Source organism: Ammospiza nelsoni, chromosome 18 (genome assembly GCF_027579445.1).
Source record: "Ammospiza nelsoni isolate bAmmNel1 chromosome 18, bAmmNel1.pri, whole genome shotgun sequence".
Taxonomy (NCBI): Eukaryota; Metazoa; Chordata; class Aves; order Passeriformes; family Passerellidae; genus Ammospiza; species Ammospiza nelsoni.
The window spans coordinates 11,239,601-11,257,396 of NC_080650.1; the positions used below are offsets into that span (position 1 = coordinate 11,239,601).

The following is a 17,796-nucleotide window of genomic DNA, read 5'->3' on the forward strand; positions in this document are numbered from 1 at the left end:
TTCTCCTGTTTTTCCCCAGCACCGGCAGCTGCTGAAGGACAGTTTCATGGTGGAGCTGGTGGAAGGGGCTCGCAAGCTACGCCATGTCTTTCTTTTCACTGACCTCTTCCTGTGTGCCAAGCTCAAGAAGCAGATTGGAGGGTGAGAGTTTCCTTTTGGACTTCATGCTTTGCACCTCGGCTGCAGCAGAGCCCTGGGCTTAGCCTGTAGTGTTAGTTGTGTATGGATACCCCAGGCCTGGGTAACCATCATGCACAAGAAGCAGTTAGATAAAAAATGATCAGCAAGATAGGAATGTTTACTGTATGAGATCCTAAGTCCTGACCCCTCAGGAAAGGTAATTCCTCCCATCCCTGCCCTGAGCCTGCCAAGGAGAGCAGGAGATGTTGCAGCTGCTGGTATTCTGGACAAATGTAAATAATTTTTCTGCTTGGCCTTTCTTTTAATAGGTGACATTCTTCACTTTTTTTTTTTTATGACTAGGGTTGTTAATTTTGGCTTTGCAGCTACAGCCTGTTAACAGTTTTACAGAAAAATGGCAAAGGTGCAGTAAGCAGACTATGTGCAAAGCCCAAAGTGCAGTTATTAAAGCAGTTTTGCTGACAATTTTCACATGTGAGGGGAGAGGAACCATTACCAATGCACTTGCCTCAAACAGGGCTTCTCTTCATTTGGTAAATGTTCTTGGGGAGATGTCTCTTATCTTCTTGCCCTCCTCAAGCAAAAAATTATGCCTGCCCTTTTCAAAGCATGTGCTTGTGAGGAATGAACCTTCAAAGGAGTGGGACATTCCCAAGAGTGGATATTCCTGACAGCACAGGTGAAGAGGGAATAAATGGCATGAAACACTTAAAAAGTGCTGCTTATCCTGGTGAAATCCCTGGAGAATGGCAGCTGTGAGCTGTAGCTTCTCTCCCCTGGTGGATTACACAGAGGTTTATATGCATTGGCTCATCTGCCCCAGCCAGGTCATGAGAGACTCAGGTTCAGATCCCAGGGGGCCACCAGGTCACAGGTGTGGCACAGCTTTAGAACTTTGCCACACCAGAGGCTTCAAAGAGAGAGCACGCAGGACCAAAATTGTCTGCAGGAGATGGATGTGGTCCTTAGGATGAAAAGAGCTAGATAACAAAATGAGTTGCCTTTTTAAAAATGTTCTGTAGCAGCTACTGGCCCTGCTAGGCTGTCTTGCTGAAGAGCAGCCTGTTGCCAGACTTTTTCCATATGGGAATCACAGTGAAGTTGGGCCAGTATCTGCATCTTCTGCACTATAGCAGGGGAGAGCTTGTGGGAAGGACTGGGTGTTGCCAAACACCAGTAGCAGTAAAAGGTTTGGACCTCCTGCCTTTCAGAAAAAGCCAACAGTATGACTGCAAGTGGTACATCCCTCTCACTGACCTCAGTTTCCAAATGGTGGATGAGTCTGAGGCAGTGCCCAACATCCCACTGGTACCTGATGAGGAGCTGGATGCCATGAAGATCAAGATATCCCAGATCAAGAATGACATCCAGCGGGAAAAGGTAAAGGAGTTGAGCACTCCAGGGCAATCAGACACAGGTCTGTGCTCAGAGGAGGTGCTGGGGCAGCTCTCTCAGGGCTACACAGGGTGGGGAGCCAGCCCTGTTCAGCAGGGGCTTTGCTCATCCCAGTGCACAGCCTGGGTGGTGCTGCCCTGTGAGGAGGCAGAGACAAAAGACCCTGTGGTTGTACCAGCAGCTCCTGTATTCCTGTGAGCATCCATGTGGAGGGCAGGGATCTTATGCTGCAGACATGAAAAGGACTGGGAGTGTTATTTGCCAGTTTCTGGCTGTTAAATTATGATCCTGCCAGTGAGTTTGGTCAGAAGCCATATACTCTTTAATTTCAGCAGGCTCAGTTATGCCTTTGAAGCTTTTTCCTACTTCCCTGATGTCAAAGCAGCAGCAAATGCATAGAAAACAGCAATTATGCTGACAGTCAGACATGGACATGGTGTCTCTGGCCCAGGCTTCTCTTTGCTTGCAAGAAATATTTTCTGAGAGCTGTTAGACCCCAAACCTTCCTGGAGCCTAAAGGAGAACTAAGAGTTTGAACACTGTTGGTATGTAAGGCAGGATGTGAATAACACTGATCATGCTGTGGGAAGGTTATTCCCCACATTTCCAAAGAACATGCTTCTGCCTCACAGCCCTGGCTGGCTTTCAAAGAGGGCTTCCTGGAAAAAATAATGTATTAGGAAGAATTGTGGAAGCTGTTTACTCAAGCTGCAGGTGTCTAAGGTTCGTGCTTTGGTGCATCAGTGCTAAACAACACACATGGCTGGTTTGGTAATGGATTTTATCCAGGAAAAACCATATTTTTAGCAGACTTCTGATGAAAATGGATCAGTGGGTGGTGAGTGGGAACGTTCTGGATGGCTTCTACAGAAGTTCCTTAGAGTCTCCTTAGTTAAGGACACTTGGAGGACCTGGCAGTGCTATGGCTGCCCAGTGACATGATGCTACTGCAGCCTCTGGAACAGAAATACCAGGTACAGCTGGGACAGTGGCCACACACCTCTGCTCTTCAGCTGGGACAGCTGGAATCAGGGAACAGTGCCCCATCCATGTGTAGAGATTGTGCAAATTACACCTTTCTGAGCAGCTGGGAGTCCTGTGGATCCTGTTGACAGCATTTCTTCTGCTCTGGGGCCATTTACCTACTCACAGGGTAGAGACTGTGGATTTCAAAATAGCAGTTTGTGTGAATGAGGGCAGATTTGAAGAATAACACATGTCCTGTGCTCCCTCTCTCCCACACCCTTCAGAGAGCCAATAAAGGCAGCAAGGTCATTGAGAGGTTGAAAAAGAAGCTGTCGGAGCAGGAATCCCTCCTCCTGCTGATGTCTCCCAACATGGCCTTCCGCGTGCACAATCGCAACGGCAAGGTGAGAGCAGCATCCCCCTCAGGGCCTGAGATCCTGGGGGCCTGTGTCTGTGACTGCCAATGCTCCTGCACATGAGGGCTCTGTGGCCTCTGCTGTGTGTCCTCAATGCAGCAGCCACCTCACCCTTGCTGTGCCAAAGGTTATGATGGCATCCTGTAAGGCTGTGATTCATTTGCATTCAAGACTGGCATTTAAGAAATAACCATAGAAATGAATCCCCTGGTGCAGCATTTCACTGCTTCATCAGTGTCTAGGCCTGTGCTGGAGGCTTTTGGCATTCCTGGTGCAGCTGAATTCCTATTGGGCCACAGCTGCCCTTGGCAGGGTGGGGCTTTGTGATCAATGACTGTCCATGTTGGTACCATGGGCACGGTGCCAGAGCCCAGCCTGTCTTGACAGAGATGTGGTGCAGGGTAAGTGGCAGCAGTGCCAGCAGAACAGTCTGTCCAGCAGTTTGCAGTGGGGGAGGGTGGAGCAGGCAGGCCCTGCCTTCAGTGGTGCATCACACTAATGCATGCCCTGTTGTCTCCTGTGTTCCTGGGCAGAGTTACACATTCCTCATTTCATCAGACTATGAAAGGGCTGAGTGGAGGGAGAATATCCGGGAACAGCAGAAGAAATGTGAGTATCCCTCAGCTGTCATTGGTACAAATACTGTGATCTTAAGAGAGCAGGGCTCCAGAGGATGAGGTGTGGGACAGGCTTCCCTGCCAAAACAGAGATCGGCATTGAAATCCACAGCACAATATGGATGTCTCCTGTCTGAGGCTGATTGGGGAATTTCTGCTGCAGCAACATGTAAGGAATGTGTAGAGAGAGCAGTTAGTAAGAAAATGTATGTAGAGATTCTCCCATTTACCCTAGAGACCAGAGCTCAATGCAATTCCAGGTAGGGGGAAGAGCTGAACCCTTTTCCCTGGCTCCATTCAAAAGAAACTAAGTTACTTTTATGGCATGGTGTTTTTGGCTTTGTAAGGAACTAAGAACCCCTCTATTTCCTGTGAACCATCCTGAGACTTGGAAGAGTAATTAAATATGCCCCAGCAGAGCTGCCTGCAGCAGCAGCAGTACTGCCCTGAGCACCTCAGTGCTGCTGCTGAGCAGTGCCCAGGGAGCTCCGTCCCTGTGTGCCTAGGATAAGGGGTCATGCATCCAGCCTCTCCTTGGAATTTTTACTTCTCCCTCTTTCAATCTTCTTGGCAGGCTTTAAAAGCTTCTCACTCACATCAGTGGAGCTCCAGATGCTGACAAACTCCTGTGTGAAGCTTCAGACAGTGCACAACATTCCCCTCACTATCAATAAGGAAGGTAAGACCTTTGGGGTTTGCTTTCACATGGTGCAGCTGCAGTGGAACTCTCCCCCTGCCTGATTTTGTGCTTTCCCCTAGAGCTGCTCTTACTGTTCCCTTTTGCTACACTTTGCAGGCATCCTCCAGTATACATTAATAACTATTAAATGGTCCTTGCATGCAGCTGTTGTGCAAGGTATTGGAGTGCCTGGTGGAATCCTAGTCTGGGACAGCTTTGAGCTGTGTCTGAGAATCCTTTGGAATAACACTAGTTGGCCAAAATTGTGTCAGGGGCCATCCTAAATTACTGCTTAATCTGCTAATGTAGACTTAGCCACTATAATTTACTTTTTCTCCTTTGAATTTCTTCCATGCTGTCTTGCTGATCCTAGAACTGTCACTGTAAAAGCCCCCCAGTGCCAGAAGGAATCACAGGTGCCAACTGTGGAACAGTCTCCTGTCTTGCTGAAGTGGTTGTTACTTGGGGACAGTTCACTCTCTGCTCATTAACCTGTGTAGTATCAGTCTCATCACTCTCACTCTTGGCTCTGTTGTGAATGTAACAAAATCCCTTGGGTCTTTTGTACAGATGATGAATCCCCAGGCCTCTATGGATTCTTGAACGTCATTGTCCACTCTGCCACGGGGTTCAAGCAAAGCTCAAGTGAGTTGCAGTTCTGGGACACACAGGAGGTACTGATAGGGGGTAGATAAACTGTGTACTGGGACAGCTGGGCATGGATTCTGTGGTGGTGGTGAGGAGGAGAGGTGTTTTGGGGAACTGGAAATTCTACTCTTAACTCCCAAAAAGATCAGCATCAAGGATCGAGCTCACAGCATTTATTGTTAGGCCTCGTCTGAGCAGTGTTTGCTGATTACCCAGCTGTTCTAGAAACAAGTCAGCCCTTATTCTCAATTCTTTCAGCTATATTTTGTTTTACAAGGAAAGAATGAAAGGTGTTCTCTGGCATCCAGAATTTTTGTTGGGAAGAAAGTGGTGTTAAAATTCAGGGGAATGACTTCACAGAAGGATCAAAAAAGATGACAGAGCTTCTAAAGGACAGCTGGGCTGATCAAGGTGGTGAGATTTGTATGGGATGGTGTTACTGGTACTAATACAGAGATGATGGAAATGAAGGCACTTTGTGCAGCTGATTAATGGAAGTTAGGAGATTCTAGATATATTTTTAAAGTTTTTGTCTCCCCTGTCTCCCCTCCTCAGATTTATACTGCACGTTAGAGGTGGATTCTTTTGGGTATTTTGTGAACAAGGCCAAGACCAGAGTTTACAGAGACACCACAGAGCCCAACTGGAACGAGGTAAGTTTGATTTTTCTTGATGTGACTCATTCCATGTGCCAAACATCAACAAATGATGGGTAGCAGACCTGCCAGTGAAGGAGGGTGCTGCATGCTCAGCACTTGTGCTGCACATGCTGCTTCTCACAAAATGCTTTTCTGCCAGGTTCATTTGGCTGTCAGGGCTTGCAGAAGATTTCCTCTTGGATTAGTGGTAATTAAACAAACAGTTTGATACAAATGTGTCTTGTCCAGTATTTCATCTTTTAAACACATTAATGCTTGACAATTTTTTTAAAGATGTAAAAATATGTTGAAGGAGATGGTTTTGTTTATTTGTTGAGAGGGGGAAGAATTAGCTGTAGACATTTTGCCTGTTTAAAGCCAACTCAGACCTGCTAGTGAGCAAAATTTCTTACATGGAAGAGCAAATTTGTGTCTTTGAATAATGCTTTGCTGAGACCTGTGAAACCTGACTAAGGAGTGAACCATCTTAGTCTCCAATTTGACCATCTTATAGAAACAAAATACAATTTCTGCTTATTTCCAGACCATTTTCAGTAGGGAGGAGGTTTTGGCCAGTCTTGAAGTGTTCTTCTGATGAGTATTAAAGAGTCTGTATTGATTATTCTGAGACTGGTGTCCTGTTGTGATGCAGCCATTGCTCTTTCCTTTCCTGGTGCCCTGCAGGAGTTTGAGATTGAGCTGGAGGGCTCCCAGACACTGCGGATTCTGTGCTATGAAAAGTGCTACAACAAAACCAAGCTCACCAAAGAGGATGGAGAGAGCACAGATCGCATCATGGGGAAAGGACAGATCCAGGTAAGACTGTGCCCATCTCATTCCTGATACCCTTACTGCAAAACATCACAGGACTTTGAATCCTGCTGCTCACCACAGAGGTTTTTTCTGCCTTCTGGTTGTCTCAGCATTGAAGGTTTTTCCCTCAGATAGTGAGGGACACAGTGTGATTCACAGGCAGGAAATCAGCAGCTTTGTCCCTCTAGCTTTGTGCCCTTTGCCTGTTCCATGGAATAGCTGCTTGTTCTCACCTCTCCTTTCCCCATTAACTTCAAAATTTCCACACCACTGTATAGGAAGTACCCTGGGCACTGGTGAGGATGCTTCATTTGTGACAGGGGGATGCAAGAATATTCTCTCTACTCTGGAAATCCTGTGCACAGAGGCTGCCAGCTGTGTGTGCTGGAAGTTGATGGATGTGTTGGCCAGGCCCTGGGACAGCCTGCCTGTCCTAGTGAGTGCCATGCCCAGAGTGTGGTGTCCATGACAGCATCTGAGGAACATTTCCACTGCTGGGAACTGGCCTGGGACACTTTGTGTGGCAGATGTGCAATACAGTGGGGGAGGTGATGATTGCAAAGGGCTGCTGCTCTTGGGGAGCTGCTGTGTGACACAGCACTAAAGCTGGATGTAGGAGAAACCAGGCCTTGTGTGGAGGAAAACATGGGGAACACATGTCCTCCATCCTGTTCCATTTTGTTGCACTGTCTGTCCACATCTTTAGGAGGTGTTTAAATGCCTGCTCTGAGGACACATTCTCTGTGTTGGAGTGGCTGTTGAACAGAACAATGACCCTGCCCAGACACCTTTTCCTTTCTGGCATGTTTAAAGATCTCACCAGCTCCCCTCCATTTGGGTCTGGCTGTTCCTATCCCTGTGGGTGTTGCTTTCCCTGGCCAGCACTGCAGTGATGGCCATGCAGGCCAAGGCCATTTGTGGGATTGCAGAAGCAGCTCAGGGTGAGGGTGGCCTGTGGGATCACATCCCACCTTTGCTCTGGCAGGGTTCATTGCCTAAGTGACTGATCAGCCTCTTCCTCCCCTCTCTCCTGGTTTCAGAGAGAGCTTTTGTCTCAGATGCATGGTGGGATGTGAAGGGAGCTGGTGTGAGATCAATAAATGCCAGCACAGGCTGCTGTGTGAGCGTCTCAGCTGACCAGAAATCCCTGTGTCCCTTCAGCTAACAAAGGCTGTTTTCCACAGAGCTGAGCAACTACAAAAGAGCAAGCCTTCAGCCCTGAAATGCCCTGGAGATTTGTGTGCTCATAACAGAGAACCCTGAAATCACTGACCTGATAAATTCTACAAATATGTTACATAGAAAGATTATAAAAAACCAAATAAAATCTTTCAAAATTTGGCCTTTTTTTCCTTCTCACAGCCATGGGCATTTTTATGCAGAGCAATTGTATATTCTGTAAATATATTTTATACTTTAGTAAATAAAAATACTCTTTGATAGCAATTAAATATTTATTGCATCCTGATTCTTTTAGAGAAACCTAGACAGTGGGAAGGTTAAAAAATCAATTAAAATGTTTGTAATCAATGTACAAATGTTGCATTCTGTTGCATCATAAAAGGCACATGGAAAAGCTCTCTTGGTTTCTGTAAATCCCCTTTGCACTTTATAAAGAAACTTGATGAATTGCCAGAATAATCCCTTAATTTTCAGTGATTTCTGTCCCATCATGGATTTCAAACACTATTGAATCAAATAGAAGTCATATGACAGTCTGGTAAAATTTTGGATTGATAAAAATTATTAAAGGTTTTGATTTTGGTTTAGTTCCATTTTTGAAGTAAACACCATTTCTCTATTAAGAAACCATAATAATACAACAACAAAATCTGATTACAGCCTGAAGGTTGGCTGTTCTCCCAGGTGCTTTTATATCAAATTTTGTTTGCCATAGAGTTTTTAGTTTATCCTGGGTTTCTGATTTGTTATTGCACTGTCATTATTCCGCCCAAGTCTGTCTGTCTAAAGGCATGGTCTGTGAGATTGGGTGAGGATTTTTGTTTCATAAATTCCTTTTAGGTAAAAACTCTGGGAACATGAAGAGACGTGTCTGCATCCTCCTTTGATAAAAGCAGAGAAGTTTTTCTGTTGGCCAAATTGCAGTGTATTGTTAAGCCATGAATTATTGTAAATATGCAACTTCCCACTACTGGGAATTGTGACTCACCAAATACTGAGCCTCAGTGATGAAGACAATCAAGGAGACTGGGACTGTTTTGGCTGTAAAAATGTTTATTAAATCTCTGCGTTACATTATGGTAGTGAAGGAAGGAAGGCTGGAAATGGGTCCATGTCACCAGTTTCCAGGAATGGGCTGCAATTTTAATAGCTCCCATTGCTCATACTTTCTTTTCCTATGGAATATTTTATTTGTCTGTCTGTACAGCCAGATGCAAGAGCTGCTTCTTTCCTGCCAGTCTGCAGGGGTTTTATCTCTGAAGCATAAACCCATGAGGTTTTAGTGTACAGAACCTCCTGTAAATGTAGGGGTGAAGTCCTCACCAGAGCTGGGCACAGCAGTGCTGGGTGTGCCCTGCTGAACTGACTGGCACACGTGGCTGGGGGCTTCTGTGCACCTCAGGCATGAGGATTACTATTCCTGAGCACACTGTGAAACTGGAATTACTGGGGAGCTGGAGGAGGACAGAATGGACATCACATGATGGGAGGAAATGTGAGGCTTAGCTCAGCTGGGGGCATGAGCCCCTCTCATTGTGAGCACGCTGGCTTTTCTTTTTGTTGTTACCTTGCAGTCCATCTCTGGCACTTGGCTGGCCCTTTGGTCCTTGAATTGTGCACTTCCTGTGGCAGACACATCCCCACGTTTAGAGTGCAGCAGCCTTTGTTTGGTGTTGAGACTGCACCACTGGGCACATTTGTCAGCAGGACCAGCCTGGCTGTGGGAGCTGTGAGTGAGTGAGGTGATTCCTCACCCTGTGATCCAGCTCCTCCCACCGGTGCCTCCCAGAAATGCCACTTCCTTGGCTGTTTTCTTTTTCTGCATGATCAGCTCAAGCTAAATATTTCCTTCTCCCTCACAGCAGTGCTGGAAAATCAGGGAGGATGTGACCTTAGATCACTCATTCTGTGGAGCAGCACCATTCCCTGCTGCCTTGCAGAACAATCACTCTTATCTTAATTATCTGGGATGTCTCATAGCAGTGCCCATGGCTATTTCAGGCATTAAGTTGTTTTCCATGTAAACCAGATTGTCCCAAGTTGTACCTCCCCAGTGTTAACTTGGAAACCTTTTACTCACTCAGGCTTGTTTAAACAGTTTGCTGAAGCAGAACATTGTCCCAGCAATGAAAACAGGGGAGAAATGAAGAAGGCAATGGGTCATGCCTAAAGGGTGATGGTGGGAAAGATTAAGCTGTCAGTGGGGAGCTGTGAGAAGAATGGGGTTATGGCAGGACTGGGAGTTCCCAGCAGCAGTGAGGCTCTGACAACATCTATGTCACATTAGTTACAGTTCAAAATTGATGGGGTGTAAAGTTGCCTGGGAAGTTTAATAAAGGGAACAAGTAGTGTGAATGTACTGTATATATAAAACACACTAACCTTAATGTTCCACAGTCCCTGCTCTTTCATTTCCACTGAGGCTTCTTTGTTTTTCCCTCCCTCTGCATGTTTTCTTTTCTCTCTGGGGAAAAAGAAATCATGATCAGACTCTCTGTGGTGGTTTCCTAGGGCAGAGCATAGACGCCCTTCCTTAGTGCCTGGCTTGCATTTGCCAGAGCAGCATTCCCAGTTTCCCTTTTTCCAGTTCTCAGCACTCTGCTGTTCACTCTCAGCCTTTCCAGACTGCTGTGCCCTGTCTCAATTCAGTGCTGAGCTGCTACAAGGGCCAGAGCCCTGCACTCAGAAACCCCTGTGGTGCTGAGCTGCTTTGTTCTCTTGTGTTTTGGGCAGGATCCAGAGAGGTATTGGCTTGATTCATTAGTGACTTTGGGGCTGTAGCTTGCCACTGCAAATACCAAAGGCCACAAGGGGACTGGAGGGAGCAGCAAACAGACAGAGTGGCTGGTTTGTATTTTCCTGTTTGGCATGAGCTTTTGGTGGGGGCTGTGCAGAGAAGCCCCAGCAATGGAGTCTGTGAGGGTTTGAGCAGGTCTGTCCTTTTTGCACAGAGCATGGAAACAACCCAGTGGCTCTGCTTCAGTGGGGATGGGGCAGGTCACTCAAACCAAGCAACTGGAGGAACAGTGTAGAGGAGCAGTAAATTCCACTGTCAATGCAGAGGCAGCAGCTGCACAGTGCCTCCCCTGCCTGAGCTGGCACAGCTTGCTCAGAGCTGCCTCCCTTTGCCATGCTGGCCGTGGATTGCATTCTTCTACCCAGTGTTCCTTCTTTCAGGTCACTGATCTCCAAATCAGGCCAGAAGACAGCATGGCCCCATTTGTCCTCTGTGCTGGAGCATCACTCTTGCTAGCTCATGTCCTCACTGTGCTCTCTCCCTGCCTGCTCCAGCTGCCCTTTCCCTCTGTGTCTCTTGCTGGCCTCAGAAGGTCAGTCATCACTTGGGACCACGACTGAAGCTTGATTGAAGTCCCAGTGACAGTTCTTGGTTTCCTGTTGACTCTGTGATGTCCTGCTGTGACTTATCAGACTGTTAGACCTGATCTTCCTGTCTCACTCAGTGTTGCTGAGAGTTTATTCAAGCTTTGCTCTTTTAATAGCTTCCATCATTTTGCTTTGTTATTTAAAAAGCACCTTGGAGGAGTTTGGGTTTTTCCCCCTTAATTACTGTTGTTATTGCCAGTGATTTATGCAGGGTTGGCAGGGTCAGCCAGCCCTGGTGCCTGCTGTCCCTGGCTGTCCCCATTCTGTACAAGGCATTTTCCAGCAGGAGTCAAACAGTAGGAGGGAGTGCAGGGGTCCTGCCAGCTCTGCAGGAGGGTTCAGAAACAAGGGAGCAAGAGGCAGCAGCAGGTACATGGAGCTTTACTTGTAGCCCTGGCTCAGCCCCAGCAGTTATCCAGCGAAGAAAAGTCTCTGTGAGCTCTCAGCTCCAGCAAGGAAAAGTCTTTGCAAGTTCTCAGCTCCAGCATTCTGCTTCTCCTTGTTCTTTGCAGCAGTGTCAAAGTTGATCTTGAGAGAAAGGAGGATGGTTTTATTTTTTAACAGCTATTTACTTGATTTTGGTTTGTGCTGTGACGGGAATTCCCTGGTCATTACTGAGACATACCCAGTAATACCTGTTAGCCTAAATAAACCATAACTGGATTCTGCTGGACTCTTCCTTTGAAGTTTTTGGTAAATATTCAAACCCTCTTTCCCCTTCAGTCTTAAACTATAAATAATATAACTCCCTGCTATAAATAATACACTCAGTAAACTCCATTCTAAAAGCATATGGAAAACTGGTTCCCAGCAAGAGGATTGGCTGTGACTGTGTTCATCAGCAGGGCCATTTTGGCAGCTTAACAAGATGACTCCTCAGAGCTGGAAATCAAGCTTTCAGGAATAGTTAGCATGGTTGCTCCTCATAGGAAACCCGACACTTCAGAAATGGTTTCCTCTTGATTCTGGGAAAGAATTCAGTTGTTGAAAGAAATCAAGCTTCCAGCACGGAAGTTGAGGGTAGAACAGCCCAGAAGCTGGCCAGCTCGTAGGGCCCTTGGCCAGCCCCACAGGCGGGGCGGATCTGCTGTGCCGGAGTTAAAAGCGATCCCCCTTGGCCAGCAGTGCTGTGTGTGGGGTCACTGAGGCACTGAAGCCAAGCACTGCTGCCCATCCTTTGCACAATCCCAAAATGTGGGAGCTGCTGGTTGCTGACAATTCCTTACAAGGGCTCTTCAGGAATTTCTGCCAGCGTTGCACCTACAGGAGCCGGTCCAGTTCGCCGTGGAAGCACGTGTGTGCTGGCAGCATCCCGCTGTGGGCTCACGGCCGTAACAGAGCGCGCAGGGATAAGGTTGGCCTCGCTGCTTCTGTGCTGCTGGGGGTCCCTGCAGAGGGAGGAACTTTGCTCTCTGCTGCTTGCCTTTCTTTGGGGAGTGGGGAAGGTTTAGGTGGGGGCTTGTGTCTGTAGCTGTCAGCAGCACTGGGCTGTTCTGTTGATGATCCGAGTGTGACCGTGTCTAAGCTCTCCCAGAAGTTCCTGCAGCTGCCATTGTTCCCTGCCAGAGCTCTCTGGCTCTGCATGGGGCTCTGTGAGAGGGGGGAGCTGTGCTGCGAAGCAGCTCTGGTTATGACAGCCTGTTTGCTGACAGCAGTAAACTCAAAACAGAGTTTGCTGCAGTTGCCTCCTCCTGCTCTTACTGTGCCTCCGTGTTCAAGAGCCAAGTGTTACAAAGCTTTCTCAGGAGACACTGAATTCTTGCTTTGGCTGGTTACAATGCCTGACCAAGCCCCCAAACAGACAACTCCTCTCTCTTGCAGTCCCCCTGGAGCTGAGTGCCACTGCTCAGGCCTTCAGATGTGTTGGGGCTCTCCAAGGCAGTAGTGGAATCGCTGGGTGACATTCTAGCACTTGAGTCAGCTGCTCCCCAGCCTCACAACTGTCCACTCAATAGATCAAGCAAAGCTGAAAATGAGAGATTGGAACTCGTGTCTGTTTAATGAGTGCTTGCAATAGCAGGTCTGGTGTTCTTCCTGCCTCTATGCTCAAATAGAAATGAAAAGGAATAGGCTGTTTGAAGGACAACTTTCCATGATTTCTCAGCAGATTCAAATATTGGTTGTGCTCCCTGAGGTTGCCTTTATTGTTGAGCAGACACTGCTCTTATGTTGCTGGGTTTTCCATGGGTATGAACCCTCATCAGCCCTCTTTAGAGAACTGCACAATATCCAAAACCTGCTTTCCCTGAAACCAGGGAAACTTTGGAGTGTTCCATAGATATTCCTATGGAAAAGAAATAAGAAGGTAAAAGTAATTGTGCTCTGCTCACTTGCAGAAGCCTCCCAAGCTAGCTGGTTTCTCTGAAATCTGTTCCTAGCTCATGGGTAACTTCTGTTTTCCAGCTGGACCCACAGGCACTGCAGGACAAAGATTGGCAGCGCACAGTCATCTCAATGAATGGGGTAAGTGTGCAAACAGAAATTAGCTCTGCTTCTGTACCTCCTGTGGGCTTTATTTCTCTGCTCTTCATTGCAGCATGAAAAAGAAAAGAAAATGTTTAAAAAGTGACAGCTGTTCTGTTTGGTTCAGGTGGAAGTGAAGCTGTCAGTGAAGTTCACCAGCCGGGAGTTCAGCCTGAAGAGGATGCCGTCCCGCAAGCAGACAGGAGTGTTTGGGGTCAAGATTGCCATTGTCACCAAGTGAGCTGATGGGTCACGTTTCTCCCCGCTGTGTTTCAGGAAGACAACTGGCCAGTGGGGGGTATTTGCCTGTGTCCCCTTGAGGGGTTTGGCAGTCCAGCCTGCTCCACTAGTGTAGGAGTGTAGATGTGGCTGCAGACTGGAGATGCTGTACAATCTCTGAGCTTCATTTTTTGCAGAGATAAAAACCAGTGTGCACACAGGCTGTTTACTGACAGCCTATCACTCCTCTGAATTCCGGAAATCCCCCTTACACTTGCCTTCTCTGTAGTTAGCTGACATGTCACAAATTTCCAGAGCCACTGAACAGTGATGTTTCCTTTCCATAATCAAAAATGTTCAAGGTCTTTGGATCCCATTGTATTATTTTAACCCCTGATCTTTTGTCATGAATCATTTGCCAGCAGAAACCTGTTTGTTCTGTTGTATGGTTTGGGAAGTGTGGTATTTCCTCCCCATGGAATTGCATCAGTTTGAAATCAACAGAGTTGCTATGTATCCAAGGGCTGTTTGGGAATCCTCTCATTACCTGGGCAGGCTCTGGGGGCACTGGGACTTGGCCAAGAGCTCAAGTGCTCGAAGCTGCAGAACAGCCAGAGCAGGGCTGACACAGAGTTTTAAAAGGAGTTTTTCAGCTCAGTCCTGACTGCCTGCTCAGACTTCCTACCACCCCATTTGCCCAGGGAAGTGTTGGGGTGCTTGGAGCCATCCTGGCTGGCTGGGGAACAGGCACAGAGGATCTGGGCTGAACTGAGCCCTTCTGTCTGGAGAACTGAACAGTGAACTGAGCCCCTCTGTGTGTCTCCCGTCAGGAGAGAGAGGTCCAAGGTGCCGTACATCGTGCGGCAGTGCGTGGAGGAGATCGAGCGGCGCGGGATGGAGGAGGTGGGGATCTACCGCGTCTCCGGAGTCGCAACCGACATCCAGGCTCTGAAAGCTGCCTTTGATGTCAGTAAGTATTTGGGTCTGATTTTTCCCTTTGCTCTCTCAGAACCTGCCTCAGCTCCCTGTCAGGTGGCTGTGCTATTTTTAATCTTATGTTGCCCAAGAAGCATTAAGAAGTAGAGCTTCTCACTCAAGGAAAATAATTTTAACCATGACTGCATATTTTATTTACTGATATAACCCAGGACATAAAACAGGATGATCCTTGTACCAAACCATGTTTTTTTTATTCTTCCCAGCAGAGATGAAATGATGGCTTTACCTGCCTTGCCAAATCTTTGTAAATGGCAGACACCTCTCTGGGGGAAAACATCAGCAATCAGCAGTCATAATTTCTTCACTGTTGTGAGGTGTCTAAATTAATAGAAGTCTTTAAAATAAAGAATGTTTTGTGAAAGCCAATGTTCCTTAGAACTAGGAGGGGTATTTATGTAACTGGGGTTGGGTGGTCAGGGCTTCTCTCCCTAACTCCATCTGGACTGATGTGCACAGGCCTAGAAAATTAGATCACTTTGAGCAACCTTTACAAAGCTCACTTTGATCTTGAGCAGAAAAAGGCTCCTTACTGGTGCTACATTTAAGAGTGGCCTGTATGTCCCAAAAGGCACCTGAGATCAGGCAGGTGAAATGCTTCTGAATTGCTGAGGTACAAAAAGTGAAATTTTTCCCCACTTCCAGCTTCTATGTGATGGTCCAAGAACTGTTCAAGCCACACTCCAACAGTCACAAGATCTGTGCCAGACACTTAAATTCACCCTCCCTGCACTTTTCCTTCAGTTTCTGGTGAAATTTCCTTCTCGTGTTTTCTTTTCAATGACCCTAAGATATTTAAAACCACTGATGAATCACTGCTAGTGCAAGTGAGGGTCTTTCACAGTTTGAAAAACAACTTTTTTCATTTCTGTGAAATGCTGGCTTACACTGCTTTATGAAACCAATGCTGATTGGTGTTTAGTTCAGGGAGAGGGGCTGGTTTTATTGTTCTTAATAGTAACAAAATGGAAATATAAGGCCTGAATTGCCTTGGCTACACTCAATAGGGAGTTAGAGAATCTCAGAATCTCTTAGTCTAAGCTGTTAGAGGCAAGGAATTGGAATAACAACTGCTGTCAGTAATAAAAGTTGAAATGCATATAAATACAGTCAAGTAGGGCTTGTTCAGATCAGGCCAGGTTTGCTGGCACAGCACAGCTAGCCCTGGGAGGGTGAGGTTCCCTGGCTTGCTGTAAAGCAATGAAGTGTTTGCAATCATTTTTACAGTGCTTCTCAGCTGGAAGGTTGCTCATTTAATCTGGAGAAATGTAAACAGGAAAACTCCCAGCTATGTGGGCAGAGACAAAAGATAAACAGAGCCAAAGGGAGGAAAAGGAGGAATGCAAGGCCAGCAGTCCCTTTACCCTTGCTGTACTGTCCCTGTTTCAGATAACAAGGATGTGTCGGTGATGATGAGCGAGATGGACGTGAACGCCATCGCGGGCACCCTCAAGCTGTACTTCCGGGAGCTGCCGGAGCCCCTGTTCACAGACGAGCTGTACCCCAACTTTGCCGAGGGCATCGGTAGGTGCAGCACGAGGAGCCCTGGGCAATGGAGGCTCTTCCATGGGAGGCTGCTCTTAAAGCATCATAGAACCCGGATTTAGAGTGTTGGGCACAAGCTGGAACAGGCTGTGAGGGGAGGGGGATGGAGCTCACAGTGACATTGCCTTCCCAGTGGTGCGGTATGGGTGCCTGCCACGCTGTGCTGCAAGCTGCAAGGCCCAGGTTTCTGAAGGACAGGGTCAGGACAGACTGCCAGCCTGCCTGCTGGGGCCCTGCACACCCACTGCCCAGGCAGCCTTCAGGGAAGACCCCTTTGGAGGGGAGGGGGATATGTACCTCATCTTATCTTGATGCAAAGAAAAACGTCAATGATTGAAAGCCTCAAAGCACTTGAACTGCTTTGAAAAAGAGACAAAAGGATTCTTAATGCGTTTGTGAAATAAAGGAATGAGATGCTGTGGGGTATTGGTGTGCAACTCTGACCTTCCAGCCTATGATGATGTGGTCACAATCCTTTTGGGACCATCCATATTGGCTGTTCTGGGACTTGGCTCAGTCAGTCAGACTTGCACTCGCTGCCTGTGGTGATGTCTTGTTCTCTGTCTTGCAGCACTTTCAGATCCTGTTGCAAAGGAGAGCTGTATGTTGAATCTGTTGCTATCACTTCCAGAACCCAACCTTGTGACATTCCTTTTCCTTCTGGACCATTTAAAAAGGTAACTGTGGTTCCTTCAGAAATGCATTTAATGTGTAAAGCATCAGCTATTTTGAAATGTGGAGCCTTTTCTTTAAATACCTGCTGAATCACAGAAATGAGGAATTATTTGCTGATCTGCTGGGATTGTTCATCAGATAACTATTGTCTCATGCTCCCTTAGTGAGGTAGTAAATCCTGAATTCCATTTCCACTCATACTGAAAAAGGATTAGGACTGGAGGAAAGGAGTAACAAAAGAGTCAGGGCTTATCTATTGCATATGCAAATTTCTGCTGCAATGTCACTGAGACTGCACCTGCACCTGGATACACAGACCAGGAAAGGTTTTTGTACAAACCATGAAGATTTACCTGTATTTAAGATCTAGGGAACCTTGTCTCAGAAAGTGTCTGAATTCCAATACGCTCTATTTTTTAAATTCCAGCACTTTACCTAACTGCATTGTCAGTTCCTTTTGTAGTCAAGTCTTTCTGATTTTGTATATGTCTTTGTAATATGGTTGTACCTGTAAAAAAGTATTGCCATGCATTTGACATTAATGCAATAAGCTGGCTTAATGCTTGTCCAGTGTGTTGATTTGCATAAGTATGTTGTACATATCAGAGACTGTCCCTGGAGACATGAAAGATCATTTTGTGATTAAGAGTCTGGATTAAAATCCAGGAAATCTGGGCTTTAGCTATGTTTCAGCTGCAGACTTTTCTGCCCTTGGGCAAATTTTTTAAACTTTGTGCCTTGGTTTCTCATTTAGAAACTCAGATATTTATGAAGGTCTGCCTTGTGCATTGTTCCTTCTCCCAGGGTTGCTGAGAGGGAAAGCGTCAACAAGATGTCCCTGCATAATCTTGCCACTGTCTTTGGACCAACACTGCTCAGACCTTCAGAGAAGGACAGCAAAATCCCTGCTAACCCAACCCAGCCCATCACCATGACTGACAGCTGGTCACTAGAAGTCATGTCCCAGGTAAAATCCTGAATGTGCCATTCCCTCATGTGAAGACACTTTCTGGGAAAGC

At 46.8% G+C, this 17,796-nt stretch overlaps 1 protein-coding gene across 2 annotated transcripts in view; it reads left to right on the forward strand.

Moving 5' to 3' along the window:
• BCR (BCR activator of RhoGEF and GTPase) overlaps window positions 1-17,796 on the forward strand; it is a 99,966-nt gene that overhangs the window by 74,270 nt on the left and 7,900 nt on the right. Inside the window, exons 9-22 of one of the 2 annotated variants that reach the window (XM_059484848.1) lie at window positions 20-141; window positions 1,353-1,521; window positions 2,787-2,906; window positions 3,452-3,527; window positions 4,110-4,214; window positions 4,785-4,859; window positions 5,418-5,515; window positions 6,185-6,316; window positions 13,283-13,342; window positions 13,470-13,579; window positions 14,392-14,531; window positions 15,947-16,081; window positions 16,674-16,779; window positions 17,582-17,744. In XM_059484848.1, the coding sequence (XP_059340831.1) occupies window positions 20-141; window positions 1,353-1,521; window positions 2,787-2,906; window positions 3,452-3,527; window positions 4,110-4,214; window positions 4,785-4,859; window positions 5,418-5,515; window positions 6,185-6,316; window positions 13,283-13,342; window positions 13,470-13,579; window positions 14,392-14,531; window positions 15,947-16,081; window positions 16,674-16,779; window positions 17,582-17,744 (1,611 nt within the window). Of the gene's footprint in view, window positions 1-19; window positions 142-1,352; window positions 1,522-2,786; window positions 2,907-3,451; window positions 3,528-4,109; window positions 4,215-4,784; window positions 4,860-5,417; window positions 5,516-6,184; window positions 6,317-7,497; window positions 7,632-13,282; window positions 13,343-13,469; window positions 13,580-14,391; window positions 14,532-15,946; window positions 16,082-16,673; window positions 16,780-17,581; window positions 17,745-17,796 lie in introns of those variants that run through there. The other variant, XM_059484849.1, reaches the window with a different exon arrangement.